Source organism: Pholcus phalangioides, unplaced genomic scaffold, assembly GCF_987345545.1.
Source record: "Pholcus phalangioides strain wild (caught in Gottingen) unplaced genomic scaffold, Ppha-v1.0 ptg000015l_1, whole genome shotgun sequence".
In the NCBI taxonomy this organism is placed as follows: Eukaryota; Metazoa; Arthropoda; class Arachnida; order Araneae; family Pholcidae; genus Pholcus; species Pholcus phalangioides.
Genome location: NW_028301608.1, coordinates 16,004,725 through 16,030,606, shown reverse-complemented (window position 1 = coordinate 16,030,606; position 25,882 = coordinate 16,004,725). Strand labels below are relative to the sequence as shown.

General features: G+C 34.3%; 1 protein-coding gene and 3 non-coding genes across 4 annotated transcripts in view; 1 reads left to right on the top strand and 3 right to left on the bottom strand.

Annotated features, from left to right (window-relative positions):
- The window catches only part of LOC149075541 (uncharacterized), a 47,103-nt gene continuing 21,221 nt past the window's right edge, over positions 1-25,882 (bottom strand). The window contains exons 10-18 of the mRNA XM_089243010.1: positions 25,177-25,315; positions 21,925-21,987; positions 20,800-20,872; positions 20,152-20,289; positions 19,790-19,828; positions 17,130-17,228; positions 12,741-13,063; positions 9,538-9,606; positions 1-7,603 (exon numbers count right to left, since the gene is read on the bottom strand). Of these exons, the coding sequence (XP_089099136.1) occupies positions 7,289-7,603; positions 9,538-9,606; positions 12,741-13,063; positions 17,130-17,228; positions 19,790-19,828; positions 20,152-20,289; positions 20,800-20,872; positions 21,925-21,987; positions 25,177-25,315 (1,258 nt within the window). The 3' untranslated portion in view covers positions 1-7,288. The remainder of the gene's footprint in view (positions 7,604-9,537; positions 9,607-12,740; positions 13,064-17,129; positions 17,229-19,789; positions 19,829-20,151; positions 20,290-20,799; positions 20,873-21,924; positions 21,988-25,176; positions 25,316-25,882) is intronic.
- On the bottom strand, positions 14,899-14,970 carry TRNAA-GGC (transfer RNA alanine (anticodon GGC)). The gene has a single exon. It is a non-coding gene; the product is annotated as a tRNA-Ala (tRNA).
- Positions 15,198-15,269, bottom strand: TRNAA-GGC (transfer RNA alanine (anticodon GGC)). The gene has a single exon. It is a non-coding gene; the product is annotated as a tRNA-Ala (tRNA).
- Positions 15,720-15,791, top strand: TRNAA-GGC (transfer RNA alanine (anticodon GGC)). The gene has a single exon. It is a non-coding gene; the product is annotated as a tRNA-Ala (tRNA).

Below are 25,882 nucleotides of genomic sequence, written 5' to 3'. Positions count from 1 at the left end.
TTATGTGTTGTAAACATTTATTTTACATTACCTCTTTTAACAAATATAATAAAATATAATTATCTAAACAGTTGAATACATAAACTCTGATGGAAAATATGTTTCACATATTGAAAACATTTGAAAAACTATGAAGAATGTTTCACAATGATACTAATGCTGTTTTTTCTCAGAAAATTATGTAGGTAACAAAGTGACAACACAGGATATTGAAAATAACAAATTGCTGTAACTTGTCTATTTGACTGAAGTTGAAAAAAGAAAATAAAACTTATTTCTCACAGACTGTTTTCAGCATCTGCAGACCTATGAGATTCCACAGTATGGATAAATAAATTAGTTTAGAGTAGGCTACTTAAATAATAAACAGCATTCTACTATAACGCAACAAAAAACAATGAATGACACTATATATGAATTCTATATTTTATAATATTGAAACAAATAACACGATTGCTCATATAAACCTCAAATGTTCAGGGAAAATATTTTTCTTTAACAAAATATAACAATCTGAAGATGTGTACAATTGATAACAATGATGACTGATAAAAATATTTGTGGTACAGTGAAACCCCATGTATACGACTTTCAGAAGAGGGCACTTCAAAATATTGAATACATGCGAAAAGCTCAGTTTTATATATATATAAAAAATATCATTATATAAATTACAGTAAACACGGCAAATCCCCAAAAGATTCAATTTTTTTACATCTTTTTCACAGTAGACTTTTGGAATGGAAAGAAAATACAAGAAAAAAAATTATAGAATTGAATTAACCTTTGAAAAAAAAACTAAAAAAACGTGGTCTTTACATGAATCTCGAGAATGCTGATGAATTTTTTTTTAAATAATAAATACATGATTCTCACGTATTTCCCAAGGCATTAGCATGATCCGTCCAGGGAATTTGTTAGTGTTAATAGACACCTATGCCTGAATCGAGATTCGAACCCAGACCTGCACAGTTAGAGGCTAGCTCCCTAACCACTGGACTGCCAGGAGGAAAAACATTCTTTTAATATTATCTCAATATTCTTTTTAAGATGAGAGTTATTTCTAATTTTCTTATGGTTATCCGAAGAAATATGTTTTTATTTACAGATTTATAGTTTTATATTTATATTGGAATATTGTATTAAATATTTAATAAATGGAATATTTATTAAATATTCCAATTTAACTTATACAAAAAATTGACACACAAAATAAAATTTTTATTTGTCTTAAAAGCGTGTCAATTTTTGATATAAATTAAAACCAGGCAAAGTTCAAATTTTTGTGATAATTCCAATTTAACTTGGAATATTTATTTTTCTTCTCTGCCATTAATTTTTATCTTTGATTCAGAATTTTTCAGAAATTTCAATTTTACACTTTAATCATAGAGAGCTTTTGATTTTTGTCAAATTACGAACAGTGAATTCCACAACCAGCTGGCAGAGCACTTCAAACAAACAGGGATGAAAAAAAAAAAGAACTAATATTATGCATGTTTTCTCAATTAGCAGACCTGTGCCTACAAAAAATTTGAATGAGTTTTCCATCACCTTAGGAGTAACACTGTAAACAAAGAACAGACGTAGGGGGAAAAAAAATTCAAAATAGACTCCTAACCTAGCTGGTTTTCAATATGAAAAAAAAAAATCTTACATTTCATATTACGTTTAGGACAAATCATTTCTCAGAAATATACAATAAACTTTGATGCCCACTTTAAAGTGTTCATCAGTATACTGAAATCTTGTGTTTTCTGGTCCATAAACAATAACCCTCAAATTTTTTACCTTTGCAGCAGCAATTTCTATGAACGATGAGGTTTCAAACACACATTTATGACACCTACACAAATGAATTAGGATTCTAATGATAATAAATACTACTTTTCCTGAAATTAGGGACTCCATTTGAATGATTTGAGTCAAAATGAAATGGTGATGTAAGTGAATTTGCTTGACAGAAAAATAGAATATTTTAACCTTAAAATGTATAGATAAGAATAGACCAAACACATAATCATGCAAATGAGAAAGTTGTATAAATGGGATTTCACTGTATAAACATTAAGAAAACTGACTATGGACACTATAAAAAATGTATTTGAGCATTTGTACAATGATGATTGTTCAACGATAATGGTATTCACAATATAAATTTGATATACTAATATAAAAAAGACAATATGCAATCCCCATATGAAAAAAAACAACTATCATATAAAATGACTACAAAAACAACATATCACAGTAAAATATATATATATGCCCACTGACATTTATGAATATACACAAATATATGGATATCTATCATGAAAACTATAAAATATATACATATAATAAAAAATTCATCACTGCTTAAGATCTTTTGTAGAGCATTTATGCCCTACACACACACACAATACAAAAAATGTTCATATATACTCCTGTGCAAAAAAAACAAACAAAGCACCCCTCACAAATAATCAGATCATCTTGCAATTTTGCATGTTGATTCCTTTATATCAGTGGTTCTCAACCTTTTTTGACTCGCAGAGCCCTTTTCAGTGTATAATTTCTATGGTGAGCCCTGTTTGACTCGAGGAGCCCTTTTTTTGTACATAATTTTTATGGCAAAACCTTGTAGGCCTCTCTTATTTACTTATCTATAAAATTTACTGATTCATTTTATTTTCCTCGAATCGCTGCGGAGCCCCTGGGAGGTGCACACGGAGCACCGGTTGAGAACCGCTGCTTTATATCAAGGATGCAATGGAAGGTTCGGGGGGAAAAACGCTTTCAGTCCAACAAAATCAAAATTAATATTTCTACAGTTTTGTGTATAGCTCAGAACTGTCTCTTTTGACCACGTAAAACACCAGAGGCAAAAATGCTTTGAGTTCACTGTAATAGAGGGAGAAAGATATGACATAGGGGGGGGGGGGGGACAATGATCTTAGTCACAGCGCGCAGACAAAAAAATGCTCAGAGTCTATCACATGGGCAGTAGAAGTAATTTGGACAAGCACAGATAGCAAGACCAGATTTCTAAAAAAAAACTTTGTTTTTTTGTCTCCTGAAAAATTGTTTTATGGACTAAAAGTGATCTTCCCCCTGACCTTTCAATTGATTATACACTTTCATAACTAATGATTGTTAACTTTGGTCATTCTATTTTGGTTTCTATTTCACAATTAGAATCACACATGAAACAGGTAATAACTACGGATGGTTTATCTTTTTTGCGTTTTTGGCATTGCACTTCCCTGAAGACATGGCGATAATACCATTATGATGTTGTCAAAGCCTTTATTGCCAATTGGATGCCTTTGAATATGGTCACATAGACGTGACATGTAAAGCTGGTTGGTCTTACAAAGCAATATGCAAACACCTACACTGTAAAGAAGTTGGCAGCATAGGTTGATGCAAAGCAAAATGAAGGCCCTGGAAGGCCACTGTACACAAACATGAGGCAAGACTGGATGATGGTATGATAGACGCGAACAGCCTCAATTGCACCATTGTTCACCCTCCAATGAGCTGCTACAGCCTCTTTCCTACCACCACCTCATGGTACATGGATGAGGTGGGGTTATCCTAACACACACAGTAGCCTTTAAAACATCTGCCTTGAATGCAACACCATTGATAGTCATCTGGAGTATTGCTGCAGCTCATCATCATGGCTGAAATCAAACTGGAATTGTATAGTGTTCAGTGATGAATCCTGCTTTTCTTCGAGCACATTACTAACAGATTTTTCTGTGAAGGTGTTGGGTCCAGTCGTATCAAACAGCTTTTGTTTTACAGATAGGTGCAGCCATTACCGTTGACTTGATGTTGTGGGGTATTATGTCTAAACAGGTCACCCAGGGCCACAACTGGGGGGAACAAGCTGGTCTAGTGCCCCGGCCTCTGTACCAGAGGGGACGCCAAAATTCTTGCTTGTCCCAGCTGATCAGGCATCTAGTTGCAGTCCTGAGGTCACAGTAAGTCTTCCTGCATACAAATTCAATAACTCAATACTATGATAATATCCTGCGGCATTTGCACTACTCTTCGTGGCACGTCAATCTGGGGCCATTTTACAACACGATAATCCCCGCCCATTATAATTCCCATATCTCTGAACTGCCTCTGTGCGGTTGATATTCTTCCTCGGCCAGCAAGGTCACCAGACGTTTTGCCAAATGAACATGTATGGCATGACTTTTTTGCCAAATGACATGGTAGGCCACCAGATTCAGGCACCCTCAAATGTCGTAGATCTAAAGCAACAATTGAAGAATGCTTGGCAGAATGCATCACAGAATGAAATCATGAGCATTCATCACTTTTTACACAGACGTATGTGAGAATGCATCACGGCAACAGGAGGTTACACCAATAGCTGATTTGAACATTCCTCGTGTAATTGTTAGCCACTGATGGGTCCAACAGACTTGAATTTTTAATCATTACACTGTCTGTGTATGGGCTTTAAAATCTATTTATTTCAATAAAAACAGTCACTTTCTCCATGGTGCTTTGTTTTTTGCAAAAGAGTATAAAAAACATGATTTAAGGCACATTAATTGTTTAAAATTTGGTTTCAGCCACTTTATATCCCTATTAACCTGTAAACCAGTGGTTCTCAAACTTTTGACACCCGTAGCTCCCTTGCCTCAGTCAACAATTTATCAGTAGCTCCCCAGAAATAGTCTAACGAAGAATCGATTCAAAGACTGAACAGGCACACACCGATATCACCAATGCCTCTGACAAATGTTTGCAGCACTACTAGGAGCAGCGGTGCATAATTTGAGAACCACTGCCTTAAACTGTGTAATATTACTAAAGCACTAAACTGTGTAAATAGTAGGAAATATATCTTTCTGTACGTGTTTACCCCTACTTCATATAAAAAATCATCAATGGGTTATTCAGCGCAGGCTATTAAGCTTATCATCTATTAGTGATGTGGGCAATTTACAAGAGTAACATATAAACTATAACAAGATTTGTATCAATTTTAAAGGACTAATATGAACTTTATACTTGTGACACACAGACCAGATTTGATTCATTGTGTATATTTAACACAAACTCAATATTAAAAGATAAACACCAGATTGATTTGAAAAATAAAAAGCCACATAAAAATTAGAAAGCCACACTTTCACTGGCTGTTTGTTAAGCTGTTAAGGCAGTAAATTGGACTTGACATTGCTGTAATTTCTCAAACATAAGCAATGGTTTGTATGGTTTTGAACATTAATTTTTAAATAGTTCGCTCCCACACAAAAGTGTTGGAAACAAAACAATTTTGGCAATGAGTATGAAAGTATACAGCAGCATCTTGATTGTCCAACATAATTGGGACAAGCCTACATCAGGAAATTTAAATTTCCAGATAATATATAGTAAATAAATATAATAAAGTAAAAATATACTTACTGATACACAGCCCTGTTCCTATCGCCACAAAGGCAATTTACTACCTTCAGCTCAGCCAAACACCAAAGTTGAAACTTTCAAACCAAGCACAACTCCAGTCTATCACCATGGGCAATTTACTACTGAGTGAGTTGTGCTGGAAGTGCGAGTGTGTGTGTACCTAACAGTCTGAGTGAATATATAGTGTTGCGTTTAATTTTTCAGAGAGTGCTGCCTTCTATATTTCAAAAGCGAAGTGTAATGACTGAATATTTGTACCATTATAGGCCTGTTGTTCTCTGTAGTGAGTCTTTTTATCAGGGAGATCGGTTCGTATTTGCGCCTCGAAGTTGGGAACCACAGAGAACTAACTTCAGCTGACCCCCACTGTGGCAACAGTGGAGGTCGAGCCTGGGTCCTCGCGATGCAAGTCCGTCACTATGACCATTCGACCACCATAGCAGTGAAGATGAAAACTGAAGTTCAAATCTGTGACCTTGCGATGTGAACTAAATATATCACTGTCATCCCTCAGTATTTGTGGGGGTAATGTTCCAAAGGTGACTATGAATATGGAAAATTTGCAATAACCCAAACCACAAACTTTTGTTTTTTTAAGCATCTCATTTATATAGTCTCTGCTCAGCATCATCATCTGCTCAGCAATATGATGCAATAAAGTCAACAGTTCTAAAAATGCCTGTTATAACAGACGGTGGATTGCTAGGTAAAAAAATACAAGATGGCCACAGCCAAAACAGTCCAGAACGTATCAGTAATTTCTTTGACACTGTCTTTTTCGACTTTTTAAAATTCATATCCCCCCCCCCTTTGTGTCTCATTGAATTTAATACAAATAAGCCTGTGCATGTGAGGGCCAATTTAGCATGCTACAAAACAACCAATGAACAAATCACAAACAAGTGTATAACAAAATACTAATAATCAAATCAACTTCCTATATATATATAAATGTCTTTGCCCCCAAATAATATATTTTCACTAAGTTTAGTCGCATGGAATGATTGATACAAAGACAGAATTTCATACATTCAGGAGTCTTCTTTGGGAGCCACCAAAGTTTCATAGAAAAGCAAGCTATTCAGTGATAAGCTTTTCACAAGTGCTAACTTGTTTAAATAAAACATGGTAACTATATGTAAATTTCTAAGGCTCTGGTGAACATGAATAAATGAATGCCAGGATTCTGCCACCAGATTTATCCCATTGTCAAGATCTCTTCCAGCCCAGCTTCATGGCAGAGTCTGGAACAAAGTCGTGTGTGTACCTAACAGTCCGAGTATGTATTTAGTGTTGCGTCTGATTTTTCAGTGCATCTGTATTTCAAATTGCGAGCGAAGTGTAATGATTGAATCATTGTACACCTGTTGCTCTCTGCGGTGAGACTTTTTCAACGGGGAGATTGGCTTGCATTCGCGTCTCAAACTTGAAACCACCGAAAACCAACTTCAGCCAACCATGGTTCTCGCGAATAGCTACAGCAAAAAGTTTTAAACCACCAACCCCCCCCCCCCACCCCCAATTTTAGAGAATTCTCTAATCGCAAAGTATGAAAACCACAGTCATTCATGTATATTTGAAAAACAAATAGATGTGATGAAGCGAAGATCCTAGCTTTGAAAACAATAATTAAGTCAGCTTTAAGAGCATGATATTTGTGATTACATTCTGTTACATTATTCATCGTTTAACCTAAATAATTTTTTTTTAAATGAGAAGAAAATAGAAAAAGATAAAATTGTGTTTTAAAGTAATAATAAATTTGGTATGCTATGTATACCTATATCAGGAAAGGCACCATAATAGAAGTGGGAATTCAAAAATAATGTTTCTGTATAATCCAGTATGAAAAATGAAAGCTATAAACGTTTCACTTGTGTAGAAATTTCTTGAAATATTCATTCTGAGACATGGCCAACTGTAATTCGCACTGTAGCTTTTCCACGAAATGAGGATCATCTGTAACAATATTGAAGACTCTCTTTACAAATAGAAACAAACAAGATGGAATGTAGAACCTTTCCACAGGAACAACGTGAAGGAGCTTCTCATCAACGGGAGTAGAGTCTAGGAAATGCACAAGCCAATGTTCATAACCAGTCATTTTATCTGAATCGAGAGAAATTAGCTGTAAAAGCCCCTCTTCAAATACTTTATCATATGGTCTATCACATTCTTGAATTGCCTGAAATTAGATGAAAAACAAAACAAATGAGTTACATTTTATAATCTTTAAAAAAAAATTTCATTCTCAGCTCAATATAGATTTTGATATTATGCTTTGAAGATCCTAGCTTTGAAAGCAATAATTAAGTCAGCTTTAAGAGCATGATATTTGTGATTACATTCTTTGTTAGATTATTCATGGTTTAACCTAAATATCCTCTTCTATTTGATTTTGTATACTTAATATTCATTGATTTTTATATCATAATCATTTTACACACAAAAAGTCAGTAGGCCTGTAATTTTAAGCAAATTATCAATAGTTATACTTTAACATCTCTTACAAGGTTTTGAACACAGATCTACCAAACTTGATATTGGTATGCCAACCATTTCACTGACAGGAAGCTCTTTATTATTTTAAAATAGACATGAAAGTATGCATTTCATTAATTTAATTTTTATTACATAACTTTATTGGGTGACAGAATTTGCTTCTAGCATCAAATTATATTACTAACATTTTATATGCACACACACTGTACATCTTTTACTATTTATACACTATGGAATGAATTTGAGATCCCTTGAGATTTTTTGTCCCTACCTCAAAATTTTTTTTATGGAAATAAGAAGGGTGAGGGTAACTAGACTGGAATCTACAGTTTAAGGTTAATTCAAACAGGTATTCTTCAGTTTCAGTTCAGGGATCCAAATCCCCTCTGCAAGTACGTTCAAATGATTGATTCCCTTTCTTAATCAATACTCAAAATTTGAGATCAATGTATCTTAGCATTGTCATCCTTGGACACATCACCTTTATAAAAAAAATGTCCATTGTTGGAAAAATATGGTCATTAAGTATGCTGAAAGACTCTGCTAACTTAATTTTGTTGACTAACAGTACTATTATCCCTTCACACACCAACTCCGGCCATATTACTATACTGCAATTGACAGTCGTTACAGAGTTAGGTTGGAAATGAAAGAGCCATCTATCTATGGTCACATCAAGTTTGTTAGGGAAATAATCTTATCTAAATTCTTCCTCCCAGATCAAACTTGGGACCTGATGGCAACGTTCAAGGTAGTAGACAAGCATCTAACCACCATGCAGCTCGGGCACCTAATAGTTTTTTTTTTCCAAACCGAGCACAACTCAGGTCTATTGCCATAGGCAATTTACTACTTAGTGAGTTGTGCCGGAAGTGTAAGTGCGTGTAACTAATAGTCTCAGTGCGTATCTAGTGTTGTGTATGATTTTTCAGTGCTGCCATCTATATCTCAGAAGTGAAGTGAGTGAGGTGTAGTGACTGAATATTTGTACTGTTTGTAGGACTGTTGCTCTCTGTGGCGAGACTTTTTAACGGGGAGATCGGCTCGCATTTGCGCCTCGAATTTGGGAACCACAGAAAACCAACTTCAGACGACCACCACTGTGGTGACGGTGGGGCTCGAACCCAGGTCCCCGCGATGCGAGTCCATCACTATGACCACTTGACCACCACAGCGGCACCTAATGGTATTACTGATTCTGGTATAGCCAAATAGATTATATAACAACTCAGACCATAACACTTTTTCTGAGGCTTGCAGTACAATAATTTTTTCGGCCACTCAATGAATATTACTATGTTGCTGATGGGAACCGCAGAAAACAAACTTCAGCCAACCACCACTGTAGCAATGGCACAGTTTGATCCCGGGCCTTCACGATGCAATTCCATCACTATGACCACTCGATCAATGCTAATCAACCGATCAAGATTATCAATGAAAGCTAAAAGAAGTTTCAAAATATTTCCCTCAGGTAAATCAATGATTATGCCAGTGGGTTACGACTCCAATTAATAATAACCTGTTACTTTCACCCCTACAACATTATTGCCATTAGTCTTTCACATCATTCAAACAATATGGTGCACTAAAAAACCCAAACAAAAAATAGTAAACCTCTTCAGGAGTTCCCGCCAAGTGCAATTGATCTTCAAGTGCCTCTTCTAAATTTGTATCTCCTAGAACCTGAAAATAGAATAACCAAATCAATGACTGTTGAATTGTAACAGCTATTTTAAGAACACATCAACATCAAAAGCTTTCATTCAGAAATGAAATCTAGTTTAGCATAATATGTTTGAATCCAAGTTCATGGTGCTTGTTACCTGTCATTTCCGAATGCTGGAACTTTCATGTTTTGGTAACATTTAATTTTGATATCATATTTGATTAAATTGATATCTTTAATATGTACTCAAATATCATTATACTTAAAATTAATCTCTATCATGTTATCAGGCAAAAAAAAGAAAGAAAAAGAAAAGGGGTTAAAAGAAATATTATGTATTTTTGATTAGATCTCTTTAGGAGAAAATTGGAATCCTTGCATGCCTGTTGTAGTTGCAAGGGAGAAAAAAGCAAAACAGTGGTTGAAATAGAGAAAACTGTGCAGTTTTTACCATTATGATTTTTCCCAAACCTTGTTTTTGCCTCTCAACACCTCTCTATCAGAGCATACTTCAAGCTTAATTGACAACAGCACCAGAGAATAAAAGTTTACAAAGTTAGCCAAAACTTCATTACCATAATTTATGAATCATCAAATTTAAATTGAGTTAAAGATTTTTTAGAATTATTCAAAAGGATAAGAATGTATCATATTTTAATAAACAAAATATTCAATATAAAAATATGGTACACACAGAATTTTTTTTTCTATGAGGTTATACTTGATTTAATTTTTCTACTAAAATTTCAGTTTATTAATTTTATCAAACTACATTTGAAAATATTTTTTACATCTGGTTGGAAAAAAAAGTTTGTCAGACCACACTGGCAATATATCCAGAAGAAATCTGAATCTATTAAGAACGATTTTCAAAATATATGTTAACATACATCCTAACCAAACAATGACCCAGTCAATATTCCAAGGAATCAAGAGCTAACATCAACGATCATTTTTGAAAAAAAAAAAGAAGAAACAAACAAAAAAACAGCTCTATCAGACAGTGCTAAATCCAATTCAAATTTTATCAATCTCTAAGTACACTTCCTACTGTTTGCCTCCAATTGTCAAAGTCACTAAACAATTCTCGCATCATTCTAGCATTTCATATTCTTCATTCATAATGTATATGAAAGTACACTTTATATTTAAAATGCTGAACTGTATTCTGATTTTATAATAGTTTGTAGATGCAGAATTAATTTCGACATATTTTTTTTTCTTTTTTGTTTATTTGTTTGTTCTATCCTTGAAATTACATTGTAATTATCCATGGATACTTTGTGTTTATCAGTACAGATCCATGGGATCTCTTGATGAATGTTTCTCACATTATGTGCTATTTCATCATGTTAAACAAACTTTTAAAAAAATCTCTAAGAGCCTCTGCACATGAAGCGATTTCTTTGTGAGCGAGTAAAGCGCTCAGGCAAGAGCAATAGTTGCAAAATTCCAACGATATGGACGGTTATACAATTGGCATCTGCTAATGGACTGATTTTTTTGACAGCGAACTTGCCAATTTTCACCTTTGTACCCATGCTATTCCTATTTTCCACCACCACTTCCATCTGTTCCCTGCCTAATACTGTATTTTTCTTCATTGTTATTCCATGCGCTACATAAAATAATTATTTTTTCACATATTCAGAAGTGTTTCAAACCTTTGGGTGCTCGATAAATATAACTTTACATAGCAAATTTTTATTGAATAAATTCTGTCGGTGCTCAGACTCTTGCCACATAATACTGTGGGTGCTCGTGCGCCCACAGCACTCTCAGCTCCAACACCACTGCATGTAAAAACAATGAAAAAAAAAATGTTGAAATATGAAGGAGAAATGTTTTGAAACTCTTTAGACTTGGCCAATGCACAGGTAATTTGAAAAATTAATGGTGATAACATCACAAATTTTAGTTGACTTAAACAAGGTTGACATCTTGTGTTGAGTATATATAGAGAGGTTTCTTTCCCCCCTCCCAATTTTAATATTATGTCAACTATGAGAATGTCATCACAATGTCGATTTATCAGGGTAGTCACTTATCGAAGTTCTACTGCATTTATTTTTAAACATATTAATATAATAAAAAGGGCTAGGATTTCTAAAAATATTTTCGGAAAATGTAACGAGGGAATTATTAGGTCTTCCTGATTCATTAAATCATTAAAGTAAAAAATACATTTTTAAATTTCAGATTGGTCTCCATTTTTCCCTGACGATTTGGGTGATTTGATTAGGATCATACTTCTTGTCACGTTGCTCGAAACAGCACTCACTCACTCGCTCGGCAATCGTGATGAGTGTAAATCGCTAAGCAATCATGCTGGTGGCCTCCAACTCATTTACTTACTCATTCCTCGCCGAGGAATCGCTCCATGTGCGGAGGCTCTAACCGAAAGGTCTTTGCCTATACAGCATACAGTAAAACTTCCATAAGCGGCCACCTCTATTCCACTGCCAATTTTTCTCGGAATAGGTAATAAGGTCCATAGACATAAAACAAAAAACCCCCCCCAATTTCACAGCCACCTTTGCATGTGGTTGGCGGCCAACCTGACCATGGGCAGTTCTTTTTCTCAATGCATTATGACCTGATAGTTCTCTTTATATATAAGGATAAATACCTCTTCCGATCAATCAAATTTTCTGTTCATGTGGCATTATCAGGTTGGAAACATTTGTAAATAGGATGACAAAAGCTAATGCTATACAGTTGACCCTAGTGGATAAGAATGTAAAATTTGTCCCGAAGGGGGGTAAACAAGACACGTAACCTATGATATTTAGTGAATAGGTAGAAGATGTGAAATTTTTGGCATTGTGAAAACTTCCTTCACTTTTTAGCATGTATAAATACAGATCAAGAGTGAAAGATTGCAAGGAAAGAACGTTTACAATACTTACTACACTTTTTGTGACGTTAAAAACTGTTATGACACCCCCCGCATAAATGTTTTATTTCTATCTGCCATCATGTAACTTTTATTCTGGAGCCCACTTCTTTAGGGAATGACAAGTGACTGTGTCTTACAGAAGTTTCACCACAGTTAACATCACAAAAGTAATTGATACAGCACTTTTTTTTTAAATAACACCAATTTTTATATTTTAAATTGAATTCTCAAGTTTCACCATTAGCTACTTACTCTAGCTTTAAGTATTTTTTGATGCAAAACAGCTCTTTTGCTCTCGACTGCAATGACTCTGCGCTTCACATTCCCTGACATTTCACTGTCACTTGTTCTCACATGAGACTGAATCCACAAAAACTTATTTTTAGAAATTTCAAGTTGCTGTTCTTCAACCGATTCAAAAACTGTAGGAAGATTTAGCTTCTCAGCAATTGTTCGCAGTACACAGATCAAATTTCTGACAGAATACTTTGTTACAGAGTCAAAAGTGTGAAGAAATAAATATACTGTGCATTGGTTGCTGTTCGTCATCTCTTCTCCCTCCCGTATATCTTCATCTGGAAATACAATTTTTAAAAATTAAATAAATACAAACACAACACCACAAAATGCTCAACGAGGTGGCTGAGAAAAAGTTGCCCATAACAAATATGATGTCATATACTTCAAAATTACAGCAACTCTAATAAAAGAGCAATTACAAAAACTAGAAACAGTATATATACATGATAAAATATTATGCAATGCCCATAAAATGTATTTATGGTTGTCTCATTCTAATTATGGATAGCTTTTTGATTTACCCCATGATTACGGTATATCTTGATTAACCTGTTGAGAATACATTTATAGGTATACTAAATTAGAGTTCAAAAAATGAAACCTGTTTGGTGGATCCATCAAGACAATAAAAAAAATTAAATTTTATGGTACAGTGAAATCAAACTGAAGTACATTATAGTCCGTATAAATGGCGCACCTTCCTCACGCTTCTTGCATATATTTTGCTTGTATACATTCAGTTTCACTTGCACCACCAATTTGTGTAAACATGTCTTCTTTATTGTTACATTACTTTCTCAATATATAGTGTATTTTATCTTGTCACTACAAGCTTCTGATTTTGGTGACCTGTAGGATGCATCTGATTTTGTACATTGAAATTGATTTTTTCAACTGTTTACGTTTTATTTTTGTGCTTTCCATACGTACGTTCTTCAAAGATGAATATTTCTTAATCTCCTAGTCCTTTGGATATTTTTTTCCCAAGACTACACGCTGCCACCTAATATACATTAGATACGTTCCTGGAAATTCAAGGTAAGAAATAAACTTTCCACTTTCGATTTGCCACTTCTTTATTTTTCTGGTCTACATACTTGGAATTTGTCATAGCTCAACCTACTGCATCAGCTGAAGTTTCACATGTTGCCTTTCGAGCTACTTCGTTCTAGGAAGCAAATCCAGAGATTTGATTTCTTCAAATTGAGTCACAATTCAAAACACCACCACGCATGATTAACAATCACTGAAAAACCACTGATGAAACTAAATCTCATTCCATTCTAGGAGCTCTTGATTGTTAAGTTTTGAACTATGTTTCTAATATCGTCACAATCCTCCTCAACAGCACGAGACTCAAAATTCATGTGCTCGAGCAATTTGAACAATCAGAATCTTCCAAATTGTGAATATTACTCCAGGAACTTCAACTAGGCGACAAATGCCTATCCCTGCTTTTGCACGAAATGCATACATTGGCTGAGGATAAAATGTAAAGTGATGTTTTGAAAAAATATCTGCATGCAGATATCACACTCCCAACAAATATTACAAGATTACAATATAATTCATGTCTTCCTTATTGCTATACTTCTTTCTCAATATATCTAAATAAAGTTTTTAATGTGTTTTATCTTGTCATTACAAGTTTCAGATTAAAACTAATCTATGCATAAAGGGGGCAAGCAAAAGCATGTTGGATTACCTATTAACAGACAGTATCTTTCTTTAAGCAGGAGGATGCATGTCTTGTGCATGACTTTTAACAAACACACTGTCATCAGTTCATTTTCTCCCATACAGGGAAGATTTTTTATATTAATGTGAAAGATTACTTTTTCCAGGTGATGATAAAAATTTTTTTGTGCCTAATGGGATGTTAATGCTGTCACATCATTTTCTATATATTTCTGTTCGTCCTAACAGATCACTGATCATTTGACAATTTTCTCATACAGCGATCGTTTTCTGCACATGAGGGCTAACTAGACCAGACAAATAGTTCAATACAAGATATACAGAAGACTGGATGTTGTGAAGATATTTATTATTTGAGATGTTGATTTTTTTTTTTTTTTTTTTTTTTTTAAGGAAGGAAAAAACTCATCTCTGCCTCTACCGGGAGTCGAACCCGGGTCCCTCGATTGCCGGACGAGTGCTCTGACCACTAAGCTATAGAGGAGATAGAGATTTTCCTTCGCTAGAGCGTATATATGCCGAACGGAACCGTGCAATGGACGGTGAAACCGATCAGCTAATAGCTCATGGACGACGAGCCACCAGAGGGCTATATATATGACATGAATGTCGCTCTCCACTTGTTAATACAAGATATACAGAAGACTGGATGTTGTGAAGATATTTATTATTTGAGATGTTGATTTTTTAAGGAAGGAAAAAACTCATCTCTGCCTCTACCGGGAGTCGAACCCGGGTCCCTCGATTGCCGGACGAGTGCTCTGACCACTAAGCTATAGAGGAGATAGAGATTTTCCTTCGCTAGAGCGTATATATGCCGAACGGAACCGTGCAATGGACGGTGAAACCGATCAGCTAATAGCTCATGGACGACGAGCCACCAGAGGGCTATATATATGACATGAATGTCGCTCTCCACTTGTTAATACAAGATATACAGAAGACTGGATGTTGTGAAGATATTTATTATTTGAGAGGGACCCGGGTTCGACTCCCGGTAGAGGCAGAGATGAGTTTTTTCCTTCCTTAAAAAATCAACATCTCAAATAATAAATATCTTCACAACATCCAGTCTTCTGTATATCTTGTATTAACAAGTGGAGAGCGACATTCATGTCATATATATAGCCCTCTGGTGGCTCGTCGTCCATGAGCTATTAGCTGATCGGTTTCACCGTCCATTGCACGGTTCCGTTCGGCATATATACGCTCTAGAGAAGGAAAATCTCTATCTCCTCTATAGCTTAGTGGTCAGAGCACTCGTCCGGCAATCGAGGGACCCGGGTTCGACTCCCGGTAGAGGCAGAGATGAGTTTTTTCCTTCCTTAAAAAATCAACATCTCAAATAATAAATATCTTCACAACATCCAGTCTTCTGTATATCTTGTATTAACAAGTGGAGAGCGACATTCATGTCATAAATAGTTCAATGCCGACTCCAAGCAACAGAATTTGTATTTTTTTCTCATATGTGTCCCAAGATTTAATAAATCAATTCAAACAGGTTTCATTTAATCTAAACTTGTATTACAATTACATAGCTGCCCACTTTTGAAAATGAAAATTAGGGAGATTTTCGCTTGGATCAGTATTTTATACTAAAACCACTACCTAATAAATACAAAAGGGATTTTCCCAAATAAAATAGGGATTTTCCACACATAAAAGTTAAAGCAATAGGGAATAAAATCCCTGCTCAAAAATTGAAGTCAAATAAAATAGGGATTTTACACCCATGGAAGTTAAACCCTTGGGAATAAAATACCTAAGCAAAAAAAACATGAAGATAACGTTATTAAAAAAAAAAAACAAGTGAAATTGGAGGCCAAAACTTCAATGGTGATCTAAAAAAAATATTGTGTTCAATCAGAAACGATGTGAACAAACAATGTGTGCGAATGACCCCAAAATTATTGGAAGATGAAGAAAAAAAACGTCAATTTTTGAAGAACATTGGATTTTTTGTGACACTTGCTTGATGTTTTTTTTATTTCAGATGGGTTATGTCAGTCTTTCCACTATGACAGATGTTTGTGTCTTTAACACAACTTGTACAAAAAGAAAAAGTTGGCTTTTTTCTGGAATGTGTGATGAAAGGAAAATCATCAGAATAAGTATTTTTAAAATTGATTAAATATTTTTTTGCTTATCAGTATTCATGTTTTATTATCGCAGTATGTAGCTTCAACAAAAGAGGAAGTTTTGACCACATGCGCATCACTATAATCTTCAATTATTATCCAGGACTATTGGCTGCTAAGCTATTTCCCGGCATGATAAGACAAACAACTTTTCTTGTTACCATCAGAGGATTTCTTCTCTCTTTTGGATTCGCTTTTTTTCAAGGAAAACTTCCTTGAAAAAAGAATTTCCCACTATTCCCCCATTTACGACGTGTGACATCATTTCAAAGGGGGGGGGGGAAGGCAAAACACTTTTGCCCCACAAGGAATTCCTTAGGGATTGTTTTCAGAAGTAGGGATTTTTTTAAATGGAGGAGATTTTTAAGGACAATAAGGGATTTTTTGTGATTTTCACAAAAAATTCAAATGCAATTGAATGGAAAATTTGGGAGACTTGGCAACTATGCAATTATCAGATGTTACCAGAAACAAAGATTGCATTCACATTCCTTATATTCACCTGAATCTGTATGAACTCCTGCATGCTTGTATGTTATCATGGTTGTGCACTCACTGTTATTTTCCATCTTGTTTCTTCTATTTTGTGCAGGATCTTTTTCTGGAAACAATAAAATTTCAAAATACTGAAATGAAGGAAACTGATTGTATTGAAATAAATTTGTATGAATACTAAGCTTCCTAATGTACAACAAGAAATATGAAACATCATACACTGCTCAAAACAATTAGGGGAGCAAGCAAAAAAGTGAAGAAAACCGTGCGAGACAGCCACATATTGGCATACAATGGATAGTACACGCATATCAATGCGCAATACAGAAAAAAGACGTAAGAAAATTTGGAATTAAGCTTTAATTCTTTGAAAATATGGAAAAAACATGAAAAGATGATTTAGGGCAACAATTTGGTTACATGTAAACGATAAAAAAAAGTACTGTTTAGACATGATGCATGAGTTTTAATAGGGCGTGTGGTCTCCTCGAACAGCTAAGACTGCTGCACACCTGTTTGCCATGGATACGATGAGGTTATCGCTCAGACTTTGGGGAATACTGTTCCACTCCTCAAGAAGTGCAATCTGCAAGTCTCGGACAGTAACAGGCGGCCTTGGTCGCGCAGCAATGCGTCGTCCGAGCATGTCACAAACATGCTCGATTGGATTGTTTGTGACGTGCTCGATTGGATTCAGGTCAGGAGAGCACGCTGGCCATTCCATACGCTGTATTGTTTCAGCTTCAAGCATGTTCTCCACCAGACGAGCTCTATGCGGTCGGGCATTATCATCCTGGAAAACAAAGGAATCTCCAATGGCTCCAGCGTAAGGGATGACATGAGGTCGCAGTATCTCATCTGCATACCTTGGGGCGTCAAAATGCCATTCCGAATGATATGCAAGTCCATACATCCGCCTATGCTGATTCCACCCCATACCATCCAACCAGTTCATCTGTATTGTGACCTCTCACGAACGAATGCAGGGTTATTTCGAGTGCCCCTGTCCCTCCATACCAGAACACGTCGGGTGTCACACTCCAGACTGAATCGGACTCGTCTGTAAACAGCACTTGGCTCCAATCATGTTGCTCCCAATCTCGATGTTCAGCAGCCCATCTTCTTCGGGCCGCACAGTGGCGTGGGGTCAACGGAATGCAGACCATTGGCCTACGTGCATAGAGCCCTCCCTCATGAAGCCGATTATGTACTGTTTGGCTGGACACCCTTCGTCCTGTTGCCAAGAGCAACCGTCTTTGCAGCTGCTCAGCATTCTCTGTTCTGTTTGGACGAGCTGTTAACCGTATATACCGGTCATCAGTTGCTGTAGTGGCGCGTGGCCGACCTTGCCCTGGTCGACGTCTAACATTTCCTGTTTCTTGCAATCGATTCCACAGCCTTGCAACAACACTTCTGGCGACTCCAACAGCATCCGCGACACTACGTTGTGTTTGCACAGATTCCAGTCTGCCTATAACACGCCATGCCATGGATTCCGGTAAATCACGTTGTTGAGACATCCTCAAATCACCTTGTCTCAAAAAAAAATACTGCCCAATCGAATTTCACAGTTACGGCAGTAAAACAGACGTTTCTGCAACATCTCGATTTCTGCCCTTATCTCCTTTTTCTGGTTTTTGACGTCATGAACTTTTATTTGCATATGAAGTTTACTTCCGTTTCCTGCTAGGCTTTAAATTATGGATGATTCATTTTATGTTACTTATCGGTATACATCTTTGCGTAATTTTGTTAAAACCATGTGCTCTCCTAATTGTTTTGAGCAGTGTATTTTCATTTTTTACAAAACGAAAAAAAAAAATTGATTTCAAACTTTATGAGAGTGGCATGGAATTTTCTCACAAGGCTATATATATAGTATGAATAATATAATTTTCAGTATCTGTTTCGGAATGCATGTTTATATGATGAATAATAAACAAATAAATATGTATAGTACCCCCTCAGCAAAGCATGGTAAAATCCCCTTTTTTGTAGACACTGGCAGAACAAAAAATTTGTCTAAAAAAGAGGTGAATTCGGAGGGTTCGCAATGCAAATTTTTATTATACAAGGGAAATTATGATTTAGCCGTAATAAAAAAGACCAATCAAATCTGATGGGTCACCGTTAAGAGGAGTTATACTGTATTTATACATTTTTGGGTGCACAGATTTTAGAGCATAGTCCCCAAACTTTTTGTTCCATCGCCCCTTTCTTCAGATTTTTTTTTCTCTCATCACCCCGATTCGAGCAACCCCATAGGATCCTATGTTATGCCCATAGCTTCTATCCTTCTCATGGACCATTTCGTTGCCCACCAGGGGGTGATAACATCCACTTTGCGGAACACTGCTTTAGAGTATATGCCATAAGGCTACAAGTCTGATGAATTAGGAGTGTTAATTAAAACATTTGTCTGTCTCTCTTTGCTATATGGATGTGCAAAAAAAAATTGATAATTTTTCCCCCCATTTTTAGATTAGCCTGGCTAGATGACAGAATGTTTTATTTCTTTCATGGTATTAACAGTAACAAAACATTGTGAACATCAGAATTATTTGATCCAAAACTCAAACAATTAAATAAATGGGATTGAAAATTTTCAAAATAATTAGAACTACAAAATCAAAAATGGACAACCCCAAAATAATTAAAATTTCTTACCATAATCTTGAAACGCTGTCATAATCATACGAAACATCTCTGCAAATGAATAATGTGAATTAAAAAATAGAAAAAAATATGGTAATGCAGAATATTAATTATTATTCATCAAAGTTCAAACTAGATATTACTTAGGAATCACATGTAAAAGGGAGAAAAGAGTAAGTCACGTATATCTAAGCATTACTAGTAATGAGAGGTTTAGTTTTTGTCTCATTCTTATTGGTAAAAATTATACATTCCATTTAAAATCATCACAGAATACACTCACATAATTTTAATATAAGAGAAGAAATATACAGCAACAAGCAAGCAAACAATATCATAATTGAATCTTCATCACATAAAAAAAATTAACTTACTAATTTTCTTCCTGCAGAAACAAAACACAGAAACACTTATTAGAAGAGCAAGTGTTGCAATGAAAGCAACAGAAGCCAATGTATAATAAGGCCTTACAGAACGATAATCTGGTTTTACTTCCATCAATTTAGCACTTTCTGCAAAAGAAATTAATTTTTAAAAAAGGTTTTGAAAAATTTTAAAAAGTTTTCATTCAAAAGAAGTTTGCAAAATATCAGACATTTTAGCTGAATAACATCAACAAACACATTTGCTTAAAAATAAAATCATTTGTTATAATATTGCAAACTTTGTTATACTCACTTTTAACAAAGTTGAAAGAAGTCACAAAAATGTTTGATATACAAAAAATCTAATTTAACTACTAGAAAGCAATGTCAATGGAAACCATAATTCTTACTTAAAAATCATTTGTGGGCTAATGCATATGCCAACTAAATATGAACTAAAGATATTCTCATCTCTACCGGTATTTCAAAAAATAAGATTGGAGATGAATTTATCAAATTTTTGGCAGAATATGTTATTTACAAAACAAGGTGTGCTAAAGTAGAATAAGACATCAAAGATTTTCATATTCTACCAAGTCTTGTTTAAAATGAAAAATTTAAATTGCACTAAAGAAAAGAAAAAGTTCATAAATTTACCAATGACAGTGACAATATCAGACATTCGAGTCACACATGTTGAGATCTTACAGAGTGGATGTATAGGACGTACCTAAAAAGAAAATATATATTTGATATGCTAAAAAAACGAGCGTATGCTCCTTTGACATTTTGAAAGATAGTTTTTCACTTTTCAAAATTTTGATCTCGCTTAATTTTAATTCACAGAGTCACATACAGTAGAATCTTGACTATCCCGCTTATGATTAATCATCGGAGCTGCCACCAAGTTTGTTGCCAATTTGGTGATAATCACAGAGGAATGTATTAATTTTCATTTTTATATAAGACTAGCTCTACAATACCCGGCACTGCCCAGGTATTCTTCAATTACTGGGAGGATTGAAAAAAAAAATTACAAACCATTATAAAAGGAATAAACTATTATACATATACCAGCAGCATTAGAGAAGTGACAAACGAAGAAGTGTAAGGGCACATACATGTCTGAGATGCATTGTTAGGGAACCAAAGTAAACATCCAAAAAGTCATTGTTGTGGCCCAAAAACCATAGTTGATGGTTCTCCGCCCATTTTAAGCATATTTTCCTTGCTCTGACAAACTTTTAAAGTAGCCTATTGTTCAATCTGGGTCCCATTTCATATATATGCAAAATTTGGCAACGATTGGCCTAAAATTGTAAATCTGTATACAGAACATATACACACAGAGAAAATCAATTTTATATAGATAATGACTATTTACTCAATTTTCATAACAATATTTATATTCTTGGATATCCTTTTCCTGTACGAAATTTTTAAAACATACAGTACAGCACATAACAAATATTTACATTATGTTATGTTTATGCATAAAACACTGACCTGTACCAAGAGGTACAAAAATATGAAAAAGGAGCAGTTTTTGGTATTAAAATGGTGTTTTTGATAGTAAGGGGGGGGGAAGGGTAGGAAATGAGGATTTATAGAATTCCAGCCTATCCGGCTTTTCTGTTATACATCCAGCCCACCCTTCTACCCATTAGTCCGGATTCTACTGTATATACTTTTCTATTATTAAAAAAATCAACTGAAAATGCTGTGTTCTCAGATATCAAAAATAGCTAAAGGTAAAGGCTATTCACACTTTTGAAAACTTACTTTCACACAGTAATTTCCAGGCAAAACATCAGAGAACACTGAAGTCACATTAAAATTTTCCTCCTAGGTAAGAGGGAGGAAAAAAAATCAGTATTTTCCCAAATGAATATATAAAACTTTCAGCAAAATTGAACACAGTTCAATGACATATAACTCCAGAATGTAAAATACATATGATAATGAAGAATTAGTAATACACATCTCATTATAACAGACTAATAAGGGCTAAAGGTTAACAGTTTTAATAAAAGTCTAGTTTATAACAAATAGGGGTGGGGGTGTTGTAATGGAACAAGGTGCACAGCAATGAAAGTACATAAGTTAGCAATAAAAAGTGTTTATTATATCTCATACAAAACAGCCTTCAAAATAGGTTAAGTTTGAAAAACATGCATATGTATGCACTACATTGATCTTAATTTTTCAGGATGGTGAGTGGTATGAGTCATGCAGAACATCCATGTTTATGAAAAACAGCACAATGACCTATGTTTAATCACTTGCTTGGAAACGTAAAATTCTTCAGATACGAATAAGTATTACTATTACAATTTTTTAAACTGAACTTTCAGTCATGAGTGATGTTTGTTATACTATGTTTAGATTTGAGAAATTTCTTTATTATATAAAGGAAACATATAGCTAAAAATAAAGTAGAAAAAAATTGTTTAAGCACAGAGTATGTAAATGAGATATTGTAAGGGTGACTTTTCTCCTCTGAAGCTTAGAATATGAATTTTAATAATTCACTTAATGTCCTCATAAGAGCAGAACATGGATTTTTATAATTTGCTTTGTGACAATTTATTTTAATAGATGAAATAAACTAAGAAAAAAGTTGAACTCCAATACATCTTTTTCAAAAAGAATGAGCTATGTATGGGAAACTTTCAGGATGATCACAGAAATTAAATTTTAAAAAAACTTCAGTCTGAATGTGATATTCCTGAGGTACTACTAAAGTGGACTGTCTCTGTTAGCTTTATATCCATGTAGAGGGCCCAAAACAAAAGCTGGATTGGTGAAGAACACTTCAGTCTACTACCATAATTTTTAGCATATAATCCAGGGATTATTTACATTTAAAAGTGAAACATTTGGCCAGTACATTATCTTCTCACTTTAACTGCAAGTATGGTGCATTCAGAAATACAACAATTAATGAAAATATATTAATCATAATTGGTAAATACAAATACAACGCCACAACAGGCAAAATGCCGAACGAGGTGGCTGAGAACAAGATGCCCATAACAAATATGAATGTCATATATTTCTAAAATAGAGCAACCCAATTAAAAAAATGCAATTACAAAAACTATAAACAATATATATACATGATAAAATATTATAAAATGCCCATAAAATGTATTTATGGTTGTCACATTCTAAGTATGGATAGCTTCTCGATTAACCCCAACATGTTTATCATATTTCTTTTTAAACATGTACAAAAAACATGTTTACAAAAACCCTCCAGTAACTAACTGAATATAGGTACAGTGAAGCCTTTTGATATAACGATACTCTGCGGACCAAGAAAAATATAATTGTAGAGGGATTATATTGTTATATTGAGTGGCAGCAGTTTAACATTACAATACAGATATTTCCAAACATTTGAAAAAATATCATTGTAGAGGGATTTATCGTTATATTGAATATCGTCGTAGAAAGGTGTTTAATTTAAAGTAAAGGTAATTGTATTTGAATTTAGGGGCCGTGCAAATATTACGTCAGCAAATTTTTAGCAATTTTTCACCCGCTCCCTCCATCAGCAAAATTTTGTCAGCACTGCCCCACCTCATAACGCATATTGGTGGGGTCAGAAACATATACAGGGGCCATATGTGCCAGACGAAAAAAAAAAAAAAATTTTAATGTAAAAACATTTTTAAAAAAATTAAAATTTTGAAATACCTTTATATGTTATTATAACAGATTTCTGTTAATTTCAATGCTATTTGAAGGCTATGAACTCAAAATTTATCTTTAATAAATTCATTGCGACCCACCCTCTAAGCCATATAATGATAAATCGCATAAAGGCCCTTGGCCTGCGGACCAAATGTGGCCCTGAAGGTTATCTGATGCCCCCTCAAACCCAATTTTCTAAAAATGAACTAAAGGCACATTTATAGATTGCTTACATGACCCAGAGTATTTAAGTGGCCCGTGGCACATTTTCAGATCACAAAAAATTATATGACAGCAATGATGAAAATTTAATAAGTGATAACACATTTTGTAATTTTTGTTACTTAACGATAACTTTTTTTACCTTGAGAAAATTTTACATATTCTACAGATTATGCGAAAGTGCAAGTTAAATGATGATTTTTGAATTTGTTAGTGGTTTTGTCCTTCTGTGCATACAATGACTTATATTAAAAATAACAGTTTTACTTTCACTGGCATGCAGCCATCTTTTAAATTAGTCTTCCAAAGTTATTGGTCCTAGCACACCTCCTTTGACAGAAATTTTCTGTCAGCCCTTCCCTCAGCCAAACTATAGATCCTATATTGTATTTGTAGCTTCTATCACCTATTTAGTTTGTTTCAGTGCCGTCACAGGACAATATTACCTACAAGGGATAACAAGAACCTTAATTTGAGAAAATATTCTAAGCTATTCACAAATCTTGGCATGGTCTTGTGCCATTTTAGTTCCCCCCCCCCTTGTGAATATCTTCATGCAAAACTATTCTCATTATGATAGGGAAAAAAATATTGCTTATATTAATTATTAACCCTCTTTTTATATACATATGTAATCTGATGATCTGAAAAAATATTATACTATAAATATGATTCACCATATTGAGGGAAAACAGTAAACAGAAATGAAGGGTTTGGAGGAATAATGGTCTGTTACATTTTTGCAAAATTGGTTTTTTTTGAATGAATAACGTTCCACATAGCTTCTGTTACAGGTTCCTTAAGTTTGTTCCTGTAAAAACCCACATACTTCATTGATGTCATTTTAAACAGCTGCAATCATGAGTGCTATCATTGGAACAATGGTCTATGTTGTCATTGCATCTCAGTTACTTTCCCAGATGGAAAAACAGTGTATGTTACTCTCAGGCCAAAAAACAACATAGACAGTTATTCATCCAATCAATTCAAATGTGTCTCCACTTAAAACAATCGAATTGATTTGTAAGCAGAGTGAATCTTTCATAAATACGAAATTTTTCTTTCTGAGTGATATGACAATACAATGCAAGTAGTGTCAAACTTCTAACATACCACTTTGAAAGATATATCTTCCACATATACTCCTACTCCATTGCAGTGATCATCTTGTAACTTTATGAGAAACATCTCAAATTCATGAAAACAATGTTCTGTTTTACAGCATGGTTTAAAATACACAGAAATTTCATGTCTGAAAATAAAAAAAAATATGATTAAAAAATAAAACAATAGCAGAGGAAATATACATTTCATAAAAACATATAAGCTCATTTTAATGAAAAGCACAAAATCATGAACATCAAATTAATTTATTCCAATGTCTTGACACATACAGACCTCTTTCATTAAAAGAAAATCTGTTTAATTTTAATTTTTTTAATACAGATAAACTTGTCTAAGACAAACACTGTATGAGACAAAAAAAAACCTGTCTTGAACGGAAAAGAAAAATAGTCTTGTGAACAATTAATATTTTTTCGATCATCGGTTACGAAAATAGCTGGGACAGAGAAGAGAGCAGTAGCTAAAAGCTAGTAAAATGCTGTCGACCCTATGACATCTCTACTTGTGATACACAGAAATTTTATTTCTTTTGACCTGAAAGATAAAAAGAACGAAGTATATCGGCCCAATAGGTGTAAATATATTTATTAATTAAATTAAAAAGTGAATTATGGCAACCTAAAGCTGATATAAGAGAATTTCATGCTACGATTTTTTTTCACTTTAATTCAATGACAAATTTTTAATAATATAG